General features: G+C 38.3%; 1 protein-coding gene across 1 annotated transcript; it reads right to left on the reverse strand.

Annotated features, from left to right (window-relative positions):
* Nucleotides 1-9,399: 9,399 nt before the first annotated feature.
* On the reverse strand, nt 9,400-17,142 carry ACTR6 (ARP6 actin-related protein 6 homolog (yeast); the record flags this gene model as incomplete). Its single annotated transcript, XM_010189151.1, has 10 exons — nt 9,400-9,806; nt 10,591-10,729; nt 11,399-11,570; nt 12,266-12,344; nt 12,521-12,619; nt 13,293-13,349; nt 13,440-13,575; nt 14,374-14,497; nt 15,206-15,274; nt 17,025-17,142. Coding segments are annotated over 10 exons (1,123 nt in total), but the record flags the coding sequence as incomplete, so codon positions are not given.
* Nucleotides 17,143-17,493: the final 351 nt, after the last annotated feature.

Raw genomic sequence — 17,493 nt, forward strand, 5'->3', positions numbered from 1 at the left:
ATATAAAACAATTATTAATATAGAATTGAAATATGTATTATTGACTCTGAAAGTGAAGAGTTGCACTAGATACACTGTTTAACTCCATTGCAGAAAAAGGAAAAACAGATCAAGCTTTAGAGGCATCACAACTGTATTTAAAATTATTAGCACCAAATATCCGAGAAGAACTACATAGACTCCTGGCATTCATATCCATTGCATCGGAACCTGAGGGCTACAAATTACAAAAACAAGTAAGTATATGTTATTTATAGTGTGGGAAATAGCACTTTCCTATAGTAAAGCTAACTTTTTTATTTTCCAGAACTAGAAGTATTCTGTTTCCTGCCTTCTAATGTGATTTGGTTTAAAACAAATATCAGGATGCTCTTCCCACTAAGAGCATCCTGTTGCACTTAGTCTGTGCTGACACATTGCAAGTAAATCTAATGCCAAATGTGGGTTGTTCTTTTTCTAGTTTGAGAACAGATCAGTGATCATCAGGACTTGCTCAAAGTTCATCTTGCAAAATAAGATGTTGGCAAAACCACGGGCAGAGCTGTTGACTCAGTTTCTGATGGACAATCACTCTGAGCTCTTCAAGGTAGCATTTTCTTTACCTTAATGCCTTTAAATGTTAAATGCCATTTTAAAGGTTAAGTGCCATGAAGTGCCTTTTAGAGTGGAGAGGTCTGAGGAGCAGAGTTTAATATTCCATCTGCTACAGTTTAATGGTACAGTCAAGTAGGGCGAGAAGCTATTTCAGACTATGGAGGACAGCTTTTTGAGAGCATTTCATTCCTTTATATGTGATGGCTGTCTACTAGATTTTTAGGCTGCTTAGTGTCTTTCTCCTTTAGAAGTCAGTTGACATATTCTGAGTGGTATATAAGATGGCATGCTCAAGTGCCCCAGCGTACATGTACAGCTTTGACAACTCTTAAGAGTTCCTTTTGGTATTTTGAAATGTTAACTTCTAAATTAAAGAAAATAAACAGAACCACAAAATGAAATGGCCTTTCTATTTAACTTGATCAGATATGTAAATATACAGATACATTTTATAGCTTCCTTTATTTACACTCCAGAGTATTGTCACATATGTGAAAAGATGCAGCCTTCCCAAACCCTACATTGACTTTCTGAATTCAAGTAGTGCGTTAAAGCTGTGATGCTTCTACTGTTTTCCTCAACTACAAAATTCTTCATTAAAACACTAAACTAGGTAGAGAAGAACTTACTATCTTGGCTGTTTTAAGATAGCTGTAAAATGCTTTAGACATTTATTGTCCAGTTACAAATAAGCCTCACAGAAATGTTGATTTTTGTTTCAGTATAATATTATTTTTAGTTCTTATACAACACATTCATTTACACTTTGACCTCAGCTAAAGAGACCTGGGAGATTTTTTTAATGTAATTTAATGTGCACTTGCAGCCCAGAAGGCCAACTGTATCCTGGTCTGCATCAAAAGAAGCAAGACCAGCAGGTCAAGGGAAGTGATTCTGCCTATTGTGAGGCACCACCTGAAGTACTGCATCCAGTTCTGGGGCCTCCAACATAAGAAGGGCATGGATCTGTTGGAGTGAGTCCAGAGGAGGGCCACGAAGATGATCAGAGGGCTAGAGCACCTCTCCTATGGAAACAAGCTGAGAGAGTTGACATTGTTCAGCCCTGGAGAAAAGAAGGCTCTGGGGAGACCTTATAGTGGCCTTTTGGTACCTGAAAGTGGCCTACAGGAAAGCTGGAGAGAGACTTTTACAGGTGCATGTAGTGACAGGATTGAAGGGTAATGGTTCCAAACTGAAAGAGAGTAGAATTAGATTAGACATTAGGAGGAAATTTTACGCTCTTGAGAGTAGTAAGACACTGGCACAGGTTGCCCCGGGAAGTTGTGGATGCCCCCTCCCTGGAAGCATTTAAGGCCAGGTTGGATGGGGCTTTGAGCAGCCTGATGTAGTAACAGTGTCCCTGCCCTTGGCAGTGGGACTGGACTGGATGATCTTTAAGGACCCTTCCAACCCAACCCATTCTATGATGGTGTTTTTTTTTTTTTATTAGCTCCAGTTTAGTTTGAAAGTATCAAGTGGTTACTATGAGTTTTGTATATCACAGAATAGAATCATAGAATGGTATGTTAATATACAGCCAAAACCAAATACTTTGTTGTTGTTATTAAGGATTCTGATGTGAGGGTTGGGTCTTTGATTCATGATTGGAGATGGAGGCAGATCTGACAAATGAGGTGCCTACCACTTCATAGCAGTGACAGCGGCATGGATGGTGGCTCACTATTTCTCAGCTGCAGTTGAGAGCCTTTTGTATTATATAAGCTGAAATCAGGTCAAGACTACAGTTTTTGCTGTAGTTCAGTGGAAAACAACATCTAGAACATCTTGCCTCCTATTTCTTTGGGCAGAAATACCAGGAATAACATATGTATATGTCCTTTAGTGTGATTTTTTTTGTGACATATTTTGAATGTGTACCTAAATAAATGTAGCATAGATTCTTCTGTGGTTAATTATGTGATTTTTTTTTTTTTAATTGATCTTCTGAAAGCATTAGATTTTCAAATCACAGAAGCATTGTTTTCATATTTCTTTTCTTTGGATTGTACTTTCAGACTCCTTTAACTCTTCTGGAACTAACTAGTAGGAGACTTGAGAGTTTGCTCGAAGGACAAGATCCAGATATTAATTCAGGTAGATGATGTGATACACATTTTTGTATAAACCTTCCCCTACAAATCAGTTTATCATCAGTGAACTATAATTTTGCATAGGCTCTGTTCTTTTCCTTTACTAGAAGTGAAGCATTAAAGCGCATAGTGGCTAATTCACCAAATAATTAAATTATCTGCTATAAGCTGAACACTGACCTCTGAATATTGGAGAACAAGGATTCTATTTAGAATTATCAAGCTTCAGCACATTGCAAGATTTTTTTACCAAACAATTACTTCTGGAGAAATTAATGCAAAATATGCTTCCTGAAGTGACTTGCTTGTAATTTGGTTTGTGAATTTGATGTGATTTTGTATTTCAGAACAGCATTCTTACGTTTCTGCTGCAAGACATCTAAAAATTCTCAAAGAGCTCGGTCATTTGATGTTCTAATAGATATCTTGCATGCAGACCTTGATTGTTTAGTGTTTTGACAAACTCTCTTCCTTTTCTGGGTAAGCACAAAGTTTATTAAGAGCTTAAGACTTACAGAAGGGTAGTATAGCCTAAAAGGCAGGCATTTGACACTTGGTATGTGGGATTAGAGTTCTCCAGCTCATTTATTTTACGAGCTACCATTCCATCTGGTCTTGCTGCCAAAAATATCTTTAGCACTGTGATTAACAAGGTTGGCTTAAATAATTGATTTTCTCCCTGATTCAGCTTCTTCCTTTTGACTTCTGTATTGCCAGTGCATTATGTGCTTAAACATTAAAGAGGTGCCATTAGGGAATAATATTGTATGTTTAATGCTGTATTTAATAGAGCAGCTGTCTGAGAAGTAGTTTTGGTGCAGCATCTTTTACCATCTGTGGTGCATTCTGGAATGTGTCCAAATTGCTTCCGGTTCAACGTTCTGAGTATCGCATGTTGTGTAGCCAACGAATACAGAGATGAGCAACCACGGAAGGAGTTTCCTGTCTCTGTAGTATTCTTGGAGCCTGTGTGATCTCCATCAGCACGCTGAACAGACGATTGAAGTATGAACCTAATACTATGTCCTCCCAACTAAGTTTTGGAGCGTCAATCTGTAAATGCATATAGATTCCATATTGAAGGAGCTGTTTTGATCTGCTCATAAGCTCTCCAGCATGACATGTTCTTGTTTTCCTGTGTGGCTCATATTCTGGTCTCATTTTCCCTTTTCTCATGGAGGAGATAGGAGGAAAAGCTTTCCTGGGAGCTACTGAGCATTCTTAGCTGGTGAACTTTCAAAGTGCAGGTGGGAGCAGGAAGGAAGGCTGGGGAGCCCTGATAGGAAAATAGGTCTATTGCAAGAAGGTGATCTGGTCTGCTGGAAATAAAAAACACTAAAAACACTTGAAACCACCCTGAAGTTTTAAGTTCATCTCTGTGCCAGAAGTTGTTAAGCTTTTCCGTTTGAAAGAGCTATATTTTCTTGATCTGGCTCTACTAAACCATAAAAAGTATTTCACATTTGGTGTTTGACAAACTCATTAAAGATGGAAAGGACAGATTCACATGAAAATTCTGGCAGGTCAGGTTATTACCACTCTCTGTGTGAAGCCTTAAGATGTTGCTTGTACAGAAGGAACAGTAAGAATTGTGTGGTATGAGCTTCAACAAGGCCAAGTCCTGCACTTGGGTCACAGCAACCCCATGCAACACTGCAGGCTTGGGGAGGAGTGGCTGGAAAGCTGCCTGGCAGAGAGGAACCTGGGCGTGTTGATCGACAGCCAACAGAATGTGATCCAACAGTGTGCCTGGGTGGCCAAGAAGGCCAACAGCATCTTGGCCTGCATCAGGAATAGTGTGGCCAGCACTAAGGGGAGACCTTACCGCTCTCTACAAGTACTTGAAAGAAGGTTGTAGCAAGGTGACTGTGCGTCTCTTTAGGGGATAGGACAAGAGGAACCAGCTTCAGGTCGTGACAGCAGAAGTTTAGTTTGGATATTAGGAAAAATTTCTTCCCTGAAAGGTTTATCGGGCATTGGAACAGGCTGCCCAGGGAAGTGGTTGGGTCACCATCCCTGGAGATATTAGATGTGTAGATGTGGTGCTTTGGGACATGGTTTAGGGATGGATTTGTCAGGGCCAGGTTAACAGTTCTTAAGGGTCTTTTCCAACCTGGATGATTCTATGATTCTGTTCTTCATTATGGATTCTGTTTGCATATTGGCTCTTTGTCTTGCAGGCCTGTTTGCAATACAAAGTCATCTGTGAGTCATCTATGCTGCTTTTCAATTTTATTTTTTTTTTGCAATTAATGTTTAGATGTTGATTCTTGCTCAGTGGAGGGCAGTATGTTTCACAGTGTTTGTAGAGAATTGTAATCACATCTGAACTGGGATATCAAAATGTTTCTGATCATATTTTTTAATCAGGCTCTTACATGGTGCATTAAACTTAATCTGAATGTCTCATTTCTTACAAAGGCTTCACCTTCTGTCAGTGTGTGACAGCTAAAGAATATGAAGATCAAAAACAACAAACAAATCAGTATCTTACTGCATTGGTTCAAGAGATGGACAGTGACCCCGCTATTCCTTTGAAGCAGAAGAAGAAATTAATTAAAGAATTCCGAAAGTATCATTCTGTTATCTACTGTGGTGGTTGTAGAAGTACATGTGAAGTTTGTGCTTTAAAAGGTTAGACATCAGTACAGCCATTTACTTCTTTTTAAAGAGGGAGATGCATATGAAAATTGCTCATGTTACAGACCATTTTCCTCTTATGTCCTTACATCTTCAGTTACAGGAAACTACAACTATCGAAATTACTATGCTGCTAAAATGCATTAATTCTGATTAATGACTCTTAAGCAAAATGTGCTTTTTACTGTGGTGTTAGTAGCAATGACACGCTGCTTGTGTTGATTTGAGTATTTGGTGCTTTTTTCTTCTGTCTCACAACTCCATGGCTATATGCAATATACTGTTATATGGGTTAAATTACTTCTTCCATCATCCTGACAGACATTTGACCATTTATTGGACATAGAAACAGAGTCAAAGTTGGAATGGTCCTCTGGTCTAGTCTCACTGCCCAGCTCAAAGAAGAGTCAATTATTGTAGGCTGCTCAGGGTCTTTTCCAGTTGAGTTTAGAATATTTCCAAGGACAGAGATGCCACCACCTCTCAGGTCACCCTTGTCCAGAGCTTGACCACTCTCACAGTATTTTAAAAAAAATTTAAAAATCACCTTACAGTTAAGTAGAAATTCTTGCATTTCCGTTTGTGCCCATTGCCCCTTTGGAGGCCAGGCTTGATGGGGCTCTGAGCAACCTGATCTAGTTAAAGATGTCCCTGCTCACTGCAGGGGGGTTGGACTGGATGATCTTTAAGGGTCCCTTCTAACCCAATACATTCTATGATTCTCTTGTCCTTTCACTGGGTGCCACTGAGAAGTATCTGGCTCAGCCTTTACTCCTTCCCCGAGCCTTCTCTTCTCAAGGCTAAATAATAGCAGCTCTCTCAGCCTTTTCTTTGTATGATAGATGCTCCAATCCCTTGTCATTTTCATGGCCCCTTCACTAGACTAGCTCTGCTATGCCCATGATTTTTATTGTGAATATGATTCTTTAGCATATGTGTGGCCAAGTTACCAGGATACCAAAGCTTTCTGAAAACAAGTGCTGTTTTCTTTTTTATAAACTGAAATGGTTACACCGTTAGATATAACCAACTATGTGTACAGGCAATAGATTGTGTTAAATTGCCCATTTCAAGTAGCCTTATTTGAAGGACTTAGCCCTAATAGGTCAGGGAATGCAGCTGAAATTTCTGTCTATGCATCCCTGTTTATGCATTTGGTATTTAACAGTGACTGTCCAGTGTAAAGGAAGAAATTTCTGGAGGAGGAAAAAAGACCAAGTTTCACCTTTTCAGAGGCAAATGCCTTAGTTACTTGGCTGCACAGACACATGTATTCTTTTTCTAGCCCCATGTAGGATTTTTTTGGTCACTTTCCCAGAAAGGGAAGTAGGTATATAAGTAGGTTATTATGAATTGTAAACATCGAAGTATCTCTCAATTAAGTGCTTCTACTGTTGAGTAGTGGGAGAAGGGGATTTTAGTTTGGTTTCGTTTTTTTCTCTCTTCAGTGCCTTTACTGGGTCTCACTCAAAATACTGAACCCAATAGCAAGGGAGGATGGTAACATGGTAATTTATAGGATAGATGGACTGGGAATTGCCTTGGGAAAAACTGTATTTAAAAAAAAAAAATCTTGCACTTTGTGACTTGATAGAATTTTCTTGTGCTAATTTAAAGATTATAATAAAGCATTGCATAGAAAGCGTGAGTATGAGTCAGTCTGTCATTTCATAGTGCTGCCATAAGGCAGGTGTAGAACAAGGTATCAGACAGCAAGGAAACGCTTCAAGTGGACAGCAGGGGGTTATAGCTGCCAGGTGCTTTGCTTCAGTTTGTGGGATAAGAAGGCAAGATTGAGTTTTGCAAAGGAAAGGAAGAGCTCTTGAGAGCCCTATTTTATTCACCTACCTTGACAGGAGGATTAAGTAATTTTTAATTATCTGTCGAAAGAAACTTGGCATTTCACATTTAAGGAATCACAGAATCACAGAACGTTAGGGATTGGAAGGGACCTCAAAAGATCATCTAGTCCAATCCCCCAAGAGCCTTCTGAATGGAAGAAGTTTGGTGAACTGCAGATTACTGGTTTTCATTGTTATGCATTCAGTTACATTCCAAAATTCAGGAAAGCTTTATTGCACTTTAACAATATTTGACACGGAACCATCTGGTATGGAAATTTTGAGCTCTCGCTCATTTCTTTTTACGATTTCTGGCATAGAGTTATCAAACTAATTCCTGGTATGAATTTGAGGTATAAAATTTCTGTAGTGAAGAATTTAATCCAGAGCTACTTTCCAGTGCAGTCTTATCAAAGAACAAGTGATGCAACCTTCAAAGTAAGGAGGCTTTACTTCTATTCATAGAGCATTCATGATTGCTGCTAAAAAGGAAAAGGTTCATTGTTGCTTCTATGGGAAGAATGTGTATATTTCCTTTAGTCACAGCTAAACTGCGCTGATAATTTTGTGAAGCGGTTATCTACAAAACTAGAGGTCAGACAGAAGGGTCTTCACATGTGGATATCAAAATACCAGTGTACTGCTCTTACTGATGTCCTATATTTTCTTACACAGAGTGTAAGAACAACAGCTGTGTCTGAGACTTTGTAGGTGGTGTTCTCCCGCACTAATACCCCAGCTGCCCCCTCTGTGTCTCCTGTAGCTGTTAACAGGAGCAGGAAGGCACGTCTTCCATTCCTTTCAGCAGGTTAGACTGGATGAAGGCCACCATGAGCTGGCAGTCTGAACTAAAAAAGACGATATTCAAGAAGAAAGATCATCTCAGAAAAGTATTTTAATGGGGCAGCTCATCAATAAGATCTCCCATTCTCTGGAGTGTCGGTTTTTCTTCTATATAGCCCTTATGCTGAGACCTTTGTGTAGCAACAGGAGCAGCTCATGAGAATCTGGAATGTTGATCAGAATAACATGGCTCTAACTCCACATTTATCTGAAGTAGACAAGAAATGGAAACCAGAGAGAAGGATTCATCTGTATCTTAATGCTACCAGTGAGTCCAGGGCATGGTTGTATACATCTTTGTTTCCCCTGTTCACAGCTCTGACCATTCAACTACATCAATTACTATTCCATCTGGCATCACAAGTTTTACGAAGGCAACAGTAACTCGTGCAGCAGAGTGCTCCTCTCTAAACTTTGTCAAGCACCACTGGAGGGGCATATCCAGTGAAGCTTATGCTTAATCTCTGCCACTGACTGCCTAAGTCAGTGCTCTGTTCCAAGCTAGGTTAGTGTACTGTGTAAATATACTCACTGATTTTACATAGGAAGAGGAGGAGAATGAGACTTCAACTGAGAAAAGGATATTCCTCTGCAAATCCAAGACCACTGAATAGCACTAGCCCTACTAAAAGGGCAGTTCCCCTGTGGCCATGAGCTTGAGGTCAAGATCTGTGACAGCACCCATGTCCATTACCCATGATGTGCGAGAGCCTGCCTCTGTCCTGGCAACCAAGTGAGCCAGGTGTGCACCCACTACTAGCACAGCCCTCTGAGGCTTCTATCTGGCTATTACCTTGTACTGTCACTCTAATCCTGCATGCAAGGCTGCACAGACCAATGGTACAGTAACAGAGCTTCTGATGCCAGTATTGCTCTGTAAATGGAAATAACGGGTACAGGCTGGGGCATTTGTGTTTTTCTGGAAGGCATAGATAGGACACAGATGAGATTACCCAGGATACAGCTGCAAGCTTCATTCACCTCAGTTTCTGATGTCAGCTTTTCAGAAAGGTGAGGGGAGTGGCAGAAAGCTTATTTGCTCAGCCATTTTTTAAAACAAAAAACAAACAAGAAACCCCAAAATCTACTAACCTCAAAACTCTTTTTGTAAAGGAATTATTCAAATTACTCTTTTCTCAAAGTCTAGGTATGCTTTCCATAGCAGTGGTCACATTTCAAGTGTATCCCTCTCGTGGCTATTCTATTCAGTAAAATAACTAAAAATAGAGGTCACGCATTCCTTTTCAGGATGGGCAAAGAGACCTTTTCAGATGTGTTTAACATCCATTCAATTACATCCACAGGTTAGAATAATACTAATTCTGAAAAAAAAGAGGCAAAGAACACTCCAAAACTACCTTCTCACTATGTATTACTGTCACATCAGTATGAGCATTCAGTATTTTTATTGCCTCATGCATTGACGTTTTCTGCAATATGAATACGATGACGCTATCTGTAAAAGATGAGAGTATAATGAAAAACAATGAACATATTATTTCATTGTATCAGGCTTGTAAAACTTTAATTTTAAACTCTGAATTTTTTCCCAACCCCCTTAAGTACAGGAAGGCTAAAACACAATCCTAACTGACCAAGAACAGATGGTACATAAGGACTTCCATTCTGAGTAAAACAATGGAGTAACAATGTAGCCAACTATGCTACCTATATATCAAATTTCTCTTCACAAATATTGTGTCCGTGTTCTTCATAATCTTCTCTGGTTACAATCATGTCTTCAAAATCGTCATTTTCAGAAATGAGCTTTCCACCTTCCCAAGAATAAGTAATAGGGCTGAAAAATGAACAAAACTATTATTACTCATCTGTAAGTTCATTTAAAATGGAAGTATGCAGTGATTTCCGAGACTTTTATTTAGTCACACCTTTTTAAAATACATTTTTGACTCCTAAATCAAACCATCCAGCTCCAGATAAGCTATAAGACAAAGTCTGAAATTTTAGCAGGGCTAACTGTCTTCGATTTTTATAAAAAGCAAGTGTGTCTTTGGAGGCAGGTGTGAAAGGGCAAGAAGTGGAGACTTCGCACAGATAATGATTCTTTAATAATATTTGAAGATACTCTTTAATAATACTTTTTTAAAAAAATACAGTTTTTATCCTTTCAAGATATACTTGTTTTGTCTCAACTGTATACTCTCTCTCTCTGCAAAGATGTTACCCCTTTCAAATCCCTCAAGTGACTACATTAATAATGACATGGCAGCATTCAGATGCTGAAAATTCTTCTAAGTAATAGACTAAACTAATCTTGCATACTTATGTATCCACTTAATGATGATACAGTCTTATTTATCTATTTACAATAATAAGACTGCTCCTGAAAACACACACTTGCATGCTTAACTTTATTAGCCAAAGTACAGGGCAAGCAGGTGGTCTCTAATGTATTTGGTTTGTCTGAAAATGCACTGATTTAAAACATTCTTCTTGTACAATTTTGGTTCACCTAATATTTAAATGAATGCAAACTATCTTTTTAATCAGCGAAAGAAATGCTACTTTATAGTCCGTTCTGCCAGAAGAACAAAGCTTGTTCTGTACAGTTTGGAACTTACTTTTCTGGAAGAACTACAGAAACATCATAATCAGTTGGAGTAAGACATCGAACTTCAGAGTAAACCCTATCTCTGAAGCCTGGAAAAAGGGTGTTTCCCCCAGTCAGAACGATGTTCTTGAAGAAATGAGGCTGCATTTCTTTAAAATAAATAAATAAATCTGTCATTAGAGACTAAATGTATATTTCAATGTTTTTTTCCCAATTATACTATGCATTAGAACCGAAGTAAGAAAAATGCACAGAATATTACTACAATGTAATGATTACATCTGTTGAATAGTTTTGTTGAGAAATACAAGAAAGTGATCAATCACTCTCCACTCTTTGTGATTTTTAGAATTTGGCTTTGACAACTGTTTTCTTATATTGTCTATTAGACTTCATTATCTGACAACAAAATTCCCTTTCAAAAGGGACTGCTTTTTCTCTTCCTCCAGTGAAGAAAGATATTTAAAATCACAACTAAAACTAACTTCAAGTCTATTCCATCATCATCCTCAAAGACAGGTCACATAAGAAAAGGATGTTAAGAAGAATAAAGTCTACAGCCATTAACTGAAATAAGAGTAGAAACCAATCAATGAATCACCACAAAACTGTGTTTGCCTAACAGAGAATCTCGTAGACAATCAGTTCAAGAGTATATGGCACACACCAGAAGACAGAACAGTTCACAACAACTCAGTAACTCCATATTGAGAGTTACTAGCTTCTTAAGACACTTCGGATGCTTAAAAAACAAACCAGAACCAAAAGAACCCCACACCACCACCCCTCACATTTTTCAAAATACTTTTAAATTATACCTTCAGGTAAATTCTGAATAGAATAAACAATGGCTTCAGGAATTCCCATCTCTTGAATACCAATATCTGAAGGATGGAAGAGTATTTCTGGAACTGCAAATCTTTCATTTGCTAGACGCAGTATTTGTTCACCAGTCTTGTATTTTCCACTTAACACCATCTCTTCCCTTGGCTAAGTTAAAGACATGAATAGTGCAACTGCTTAAGAAAAGAAATGACATCCTAGAGTATTCAGCAAGTCTTTTTCATGTACTGCGGAGGTAAGCAGTGTATTCTACATTAAGTCATATTGTCAACAAAACTTTTAATAATACATACTCTGGTATTAAATCTAAAATGACTTTGGTCTTATCAACTGCAGGTTTGCCTAAAGCAAAATAAAATAGGCATGTGCAAGAGTGGACTTAAAATACTGCGATGGCTTTTGAAACTATGGGCCAACTCAGTAAACGAGAGAAAATTGTTGAATTGTCTTCATTTGTATGAAGATTTTTCAGGCTTTTCTGTAATATGACTTTGAACTTTCTATATTTTAGGGTACTTAAATTCAGAGAGACTTGCAAAAAAGTATAAAAGCAGAGCAAACCTTTTCCTAACTAGCTTTAAAAAAGCCAAATAATGATACAGATAACTTGTGTAACAGCACAAACATAGAAAGCTACAAATATTAAACAACGGAACAAAGAATGTTATGCTGAAAAAAATATTTAATTTTCATCTCAACTTCCTAAGGAAAACTTTACCAATTAATGCATAGCACAGAAAGAAGTTACAATACAGCATCAGGAAAAAATAAAGTCCTTTTAACCTCTCTACAAGACTGTGCAGGGGAACAGTCCGAAAATACTTGCAAAACTATACTATTACCTTACAAAATCCTTTTTTGATTGTGCTGAAGTCTGGCAAAACATAATCTACCATTACAGTATTTTCCTCTCCTTTCAATCTGAAAGAATGAAAAATACAACAAAATAAAGAACAAGTTCTAAAGCCCAACAATTTTATAAGACTTCCCTTGATTTAACTGGAAAATTTTGTAATTAGGAGTACAGATTTATTTATTTGTACAAAGGGATTATTCGGAAGTACCAACTTTTACATTTAGTACCATCGTATACGTACTTGGCAATGTCCATGTCCTTGTAAAAGTTTTGAGAAACGTAACACACATCTTCTTTCACTTGATTAATTACATGTGTTTCGTCCATAACATGTAGCTGCCTGTGAAAAACAAAAAACACAACGACACAGAAGTTTGAGAATAATTAAGTCTTAGCCTGTACGGTTTTCCACTGGAGATGAACAACCCTAGTTTTAAAATTGCAGAAAGCTACTGTCTCAGTATCTAAAACTTTTATTTGATTTACAAAAGCATTCCTGGCCTACTGGAGTTTAGTATTTTTCTATTTCACAGTTCAATAAATACAACCATCTCCCTGCATTTCCCCAATGTCTCTATAACAAGTATAGCCATAATCCTACAAGTAGTTCCACTAGCAAAGACCTCTACCCTAAAGTTCAAAGCTAATGGATCCTAATGAAAAGTTGACCCTATTGAATTTTGTTTGTGGTATTACAGAATCACTTAGCAAACTGACTGATGCTCTACTGAGACATCTCAGAAATTATGAGACGACTTGTATAACTGTGCACACACAGGCAACTTCAGCAACTCAAAAGGACTGGCACTTTAAAAACTAACATCCTAATTCTTCAAAGAGCTTAAGCTCCTCTTAATTCTTCTCGAGCTTAAACTCAAGATGGCAGCTAGCAGGTTGTAACAGACAAAAATTCCCTTCTCCTTTAAACAGCATTTAATATAAAATTTACAGAACCCCACAAACCTCTAGCTCATTGCATACCAGGTCTCAAGATGATGATCAGCATGCTTTACCTGTAAGAGATTATCTCCTTTAGATGGTTGGTTAAGAGTTTTCCTCCAACATTAATCCTACAAAAGAAGAGTAACAGGTGGAATTCTGTCATTATTAACTTCAGGCACAGCAAACAATCCTCCTAGAAAATATAAACTGCAGTTCACCTGATGATTGCCTCTTTCTTCTTTTTACTTCTACAATAAGGTACAATGTGCGTAAAAGAGTATCCACTATCCACAATGATACAACACAGCTCAGATGGATTATCCCGGAAATACCTGTGCGCGCTAAGAGCTCCAGCTGAAATACAGAAAATTTAGTTCAATTTTTCTATGAATATTCACTTTTAGAATTTACGTTTATATAAAACTGTACTTGCCTCATATTTTCAATGCCTTTGACAGACTTCCAAGACCTCGATAGACAGTACTACAGCCAATACATGAGTTAGTTTTGACGGTGAATAAAATTAAGTATTGTATATGTCCCCATTTACTCTTTTTCAAAAATTCCAGTCCATGTTCAGTTTCATGTCCTAAAGTCCAAGCAGACTGATCACACTACAATTTATCAAACCTATCTCAATGAATATCCTATGTCCAGCTATCTTTCAGAAGGGTTGTGATGTTATTTACACATTCCCAGTAAGATACATTTCATGATTGTAATGCTGCATTTTACTTGCTAATACAAAACAAAACTAACAAAAAAAACACCCCCACCCTCCCCCCAAAAAAGGAAAACTATCAAAGACTTCATGCAAATTTTTGGTAGACTTTCTCAAATGCTATCCTATTTCAAAATTCATCTGTTATCTCTGTCGTCCTGACTCTCCTCATATTTCCTTTAATTATATACCATGACCCTTTTAAGAGTGTAGTACAAGAGTATAGCTAGATTTTTTGGGAAAAAAGAAAAAAAAACCTTTAATCCAGTTAGAGCACATTATTACTCAAGAGCCAGGAAGGAAACGAAGTAATTTCTTAACTACCTTTATATATACATGTGTGTGCACATGTATGCAATCATGCTTCTTTCTTTCTTTACAAAGTTAACCTTCAAAATATATAAATGTGAATAAGAAGGAGATAGACTCACCATTTACTCTAAGAACTGCTTGAAACTGATATTCTTCGAATAGAATTTCATTCATGGATTCTTGTATTGAACTGAAGTTAAAATAAGGTTCAGTAATAATAATACTGGTATCTACAAAATCCACCTATGAAAAATACATTAAGATTGTCATTACACAAACCAGCACTATATATTTTTATGTACTGAGGCTAAGATATTTTGAGGCATTACTATTATTCTCAAGACCACTCTGCCTCCTAGGTGTTACAAAAACCCAAAAACTTTCAGAGTATATAACAATGCATTTTTTAAAGAAAAATTAAAAGGGAAGCCTTACTACACTTCCTGTGCTAAATCCAGTTTGTGTGATAAATAAGAAAAGTTATGTATCAGGTATTTATATTTTTTACATTGAGCTTACTGATAGGCAGAAAATGGTCAGCCAAAGATGGTTACTTAATGTGCTTCTCTTCTGGCCTACTGACCTAGCTCATTACTCTTTTACGTCAACAGTTTCTTGATCTCTAAACCACATTGTATCTGTCCATAATTATTATTGTTATTACTAACTTGAAGTCCTAATTATATTGATGTGAATTTCTTAACATATATGAATTGAACTCAGTGTGAATAGACACAAGACTGAAAAATTTAAATGTTTTTAAAATTACTGCACGAGAGCTCAAAGTAAAAATTTTCTTCAGTTTGCAGAAAAATACACCCCCATGATTTCTAATTGATGGCACTTTCAAAGAGAAAGCTCACCAGTTCTGTTTAATCTTTGATGTACTTTGTTAATTACATTAACTAGTATGTAACCTACAGGAAATCTGTAATTAAAAAAGGCTCTTACTTGATACATTTCTTTTCCAAAAAGATAATCCCAAACCTGTCTCTGGACATCCCAGTTCACCAAGTAACCCTGTAGGAATTTAGAAAAAAAAAAATCACTATTTGAAAAATAAGATCACACTTCGAAAAATTACTAGAAATCAAAAAATGTCAAGTGACTGACAGACTGGTAACATAAAGAAATTTGAGAGTAAAAATGTCTAAATTCCTATTTCTATGCTAAGGAGTAAGTGTTAGATAGGTCAAAGAATGTTACAAACATTCCCCATCAATATGTTAATTACTGCTCTACAAAAGCAATGTAAATTCTGTTTCATATATACATTATTCTCTTTGGCAGAAGCCTGACAGCCTGACCTCAGTGCACGAACAGGTTATGGAACAAATCATGAGTGCAATCACACGGCATGTCCACGACAACCAGGCAATCAGGCTCAGTCACCATGGGTTTATGAAAAGCAGATCCTCCTTGACTAACCTGATCTTCTATGACAAGGTGAGCTGCTTAGTGCATGAGAGAAAGGCTGACAATGTGGTGTACCTGGACTTTAGTAAAGCCTTTGACTCCCACATCATTCTCCTGGAGAAACTGGCTGCTCATGGCTTGGACGGGTATACTCTTCACTGGGTTAAAAAACTGGCTGGATGGCTGGGCCCAAAGAGTTATGGTGAACAGACTTAAATACAGTTGGAGGTCGAGCAGAAGTGGTGTTAGCCAGAGCTCAGTATGCAGGCCAGTTCTGTTTCATATCTGTATCAATGATCTGGACAAGGAGACTGAGTGCACCCTCAGTAAAGTTTGCAGACAGCACAAGGTTAGATGGGAATGTTGATCTGCCTCGGGATACGAAGGCTTTAAAGAGGGACCTGGATATGCTGGATCGATGGGCTGAGATCTGTATGAGGTTTAACAAGGCCAAGTGCTGAGTCCTGCACTTGGGTCACAACACTCCCATGCAGTGCTACAGGCTTGGGGAAGAGTGGCTGGAGAGCAGGCTGGCAGAAAAGGACCTGGGGTGTTGGTTGACAGCTGGCTGAATATGAGCCAGCAGTGTGCCCAGGTGGCCAAAACCACCAATGGCATCCTGGCCTGCATCAGGAATAGTGTGGCCAGCAGAACTAGAGAAGTGATTGTTCCCCTGTACTTGGCATTGGTGAGGCCACACCTCAAATACTGTGTTCAATTTTGGGCCCATCACTGCAAGGAAGACAGTGAGGTGCCAGAGCGCATCCAAAAAAGAGCTGTGAAGCTGTTCAGTGGTCTAGAGAACAAGTCCTCTGAGGAGCGGCTGAGGGAACTGCAGTTGTTTAGCCTGGAGAAAAGGAGACTGAGGGGAGACCTTAGTGCTCTCTACAACTACCTGAAAGGAGGATGTAGAGAGATAAGTATTGGTCTCTTCTTCCAGGTAACTAGTGATAGGACAAGAGGAAATGGCCTCAAGTTGTGCCAGGGAAGGGTTAGACTGGATATTAGGAAGAGTTTCCTCACTGAAAGGGTTATCAAGCACTAGAATCAGCTGCCTAGGGAAGTGGTAGTCACCATCCCTGGAGGTACCTGAAAGACTGAGACATGGTGCTTAGAGATATGGCTTGGGGGTGCACTTGGCAAGGCTAGGTTTACAATTGGACTCAATGATCTTAAGGGTCTTTTCAAACCTAAATCAGTCTCTTGATTCTATGACTATTAAACTTCATACTGCTGACTTTGATTCTTGCATGATATTACATATAACCCTGCAGCTGGTGTACAGTGAATGGAAGCTACTCCTTACAACAATCTACATACAGCTGTAATGTTAAACTCAGGATATCTTACTTACTTTCTGAAAAGGGAGAATATAAAAAAGACCAGAGGGATCTTTAATTTCATCCAGTTGATTTGCTGTAAAGGTTTTCAAGCGTGCAGTCTTTGATCTGAATTGGCAGTTGGGAATAACGCTGGAAAAGATTGGGAAGTTTCCTATACATCGCGATATATATAACGAGACACACTCATGGTCTTTACTTTCATAAACATTAGACTTTCAACAGTGTTTTTGCTGCAGCATTTTAGTTTTGATCGATTTACTAGAACCAGTTACGAGGGAAATCTCCAATTTCGGACACCTCGGGTGCAGACATGCCTTTTGGAAACCAACAAAACCAAAGCAAAATAAACCCACCCCCCCCTACACGCTGCACGGAGCTACCACCACCAGCACACCACTAAAGAGAACCAAACTCCTCCACGCTCCGCATCGCCGGACTGAGACCTCCCCCTACTTCCACAACGCCGCCGCCGTGGGCGGG

The sequence above is a fragment of the Mesitornis unicolor genome, unplaced genomic scaffold (genome assembly GCF_000695765.1).
Source record: "Mesitornis unicolor isolate BGI_N332 unplaced genomic scaffold, ASM69576v1 scaffold12607, whole genome shotgun sequence".
NCBI lineage: Eukaryota > Metazoa > Chordata > Aves > Mesitornithiformes > Mesitornithidae > Mesitornis > Mesitornis unicolor.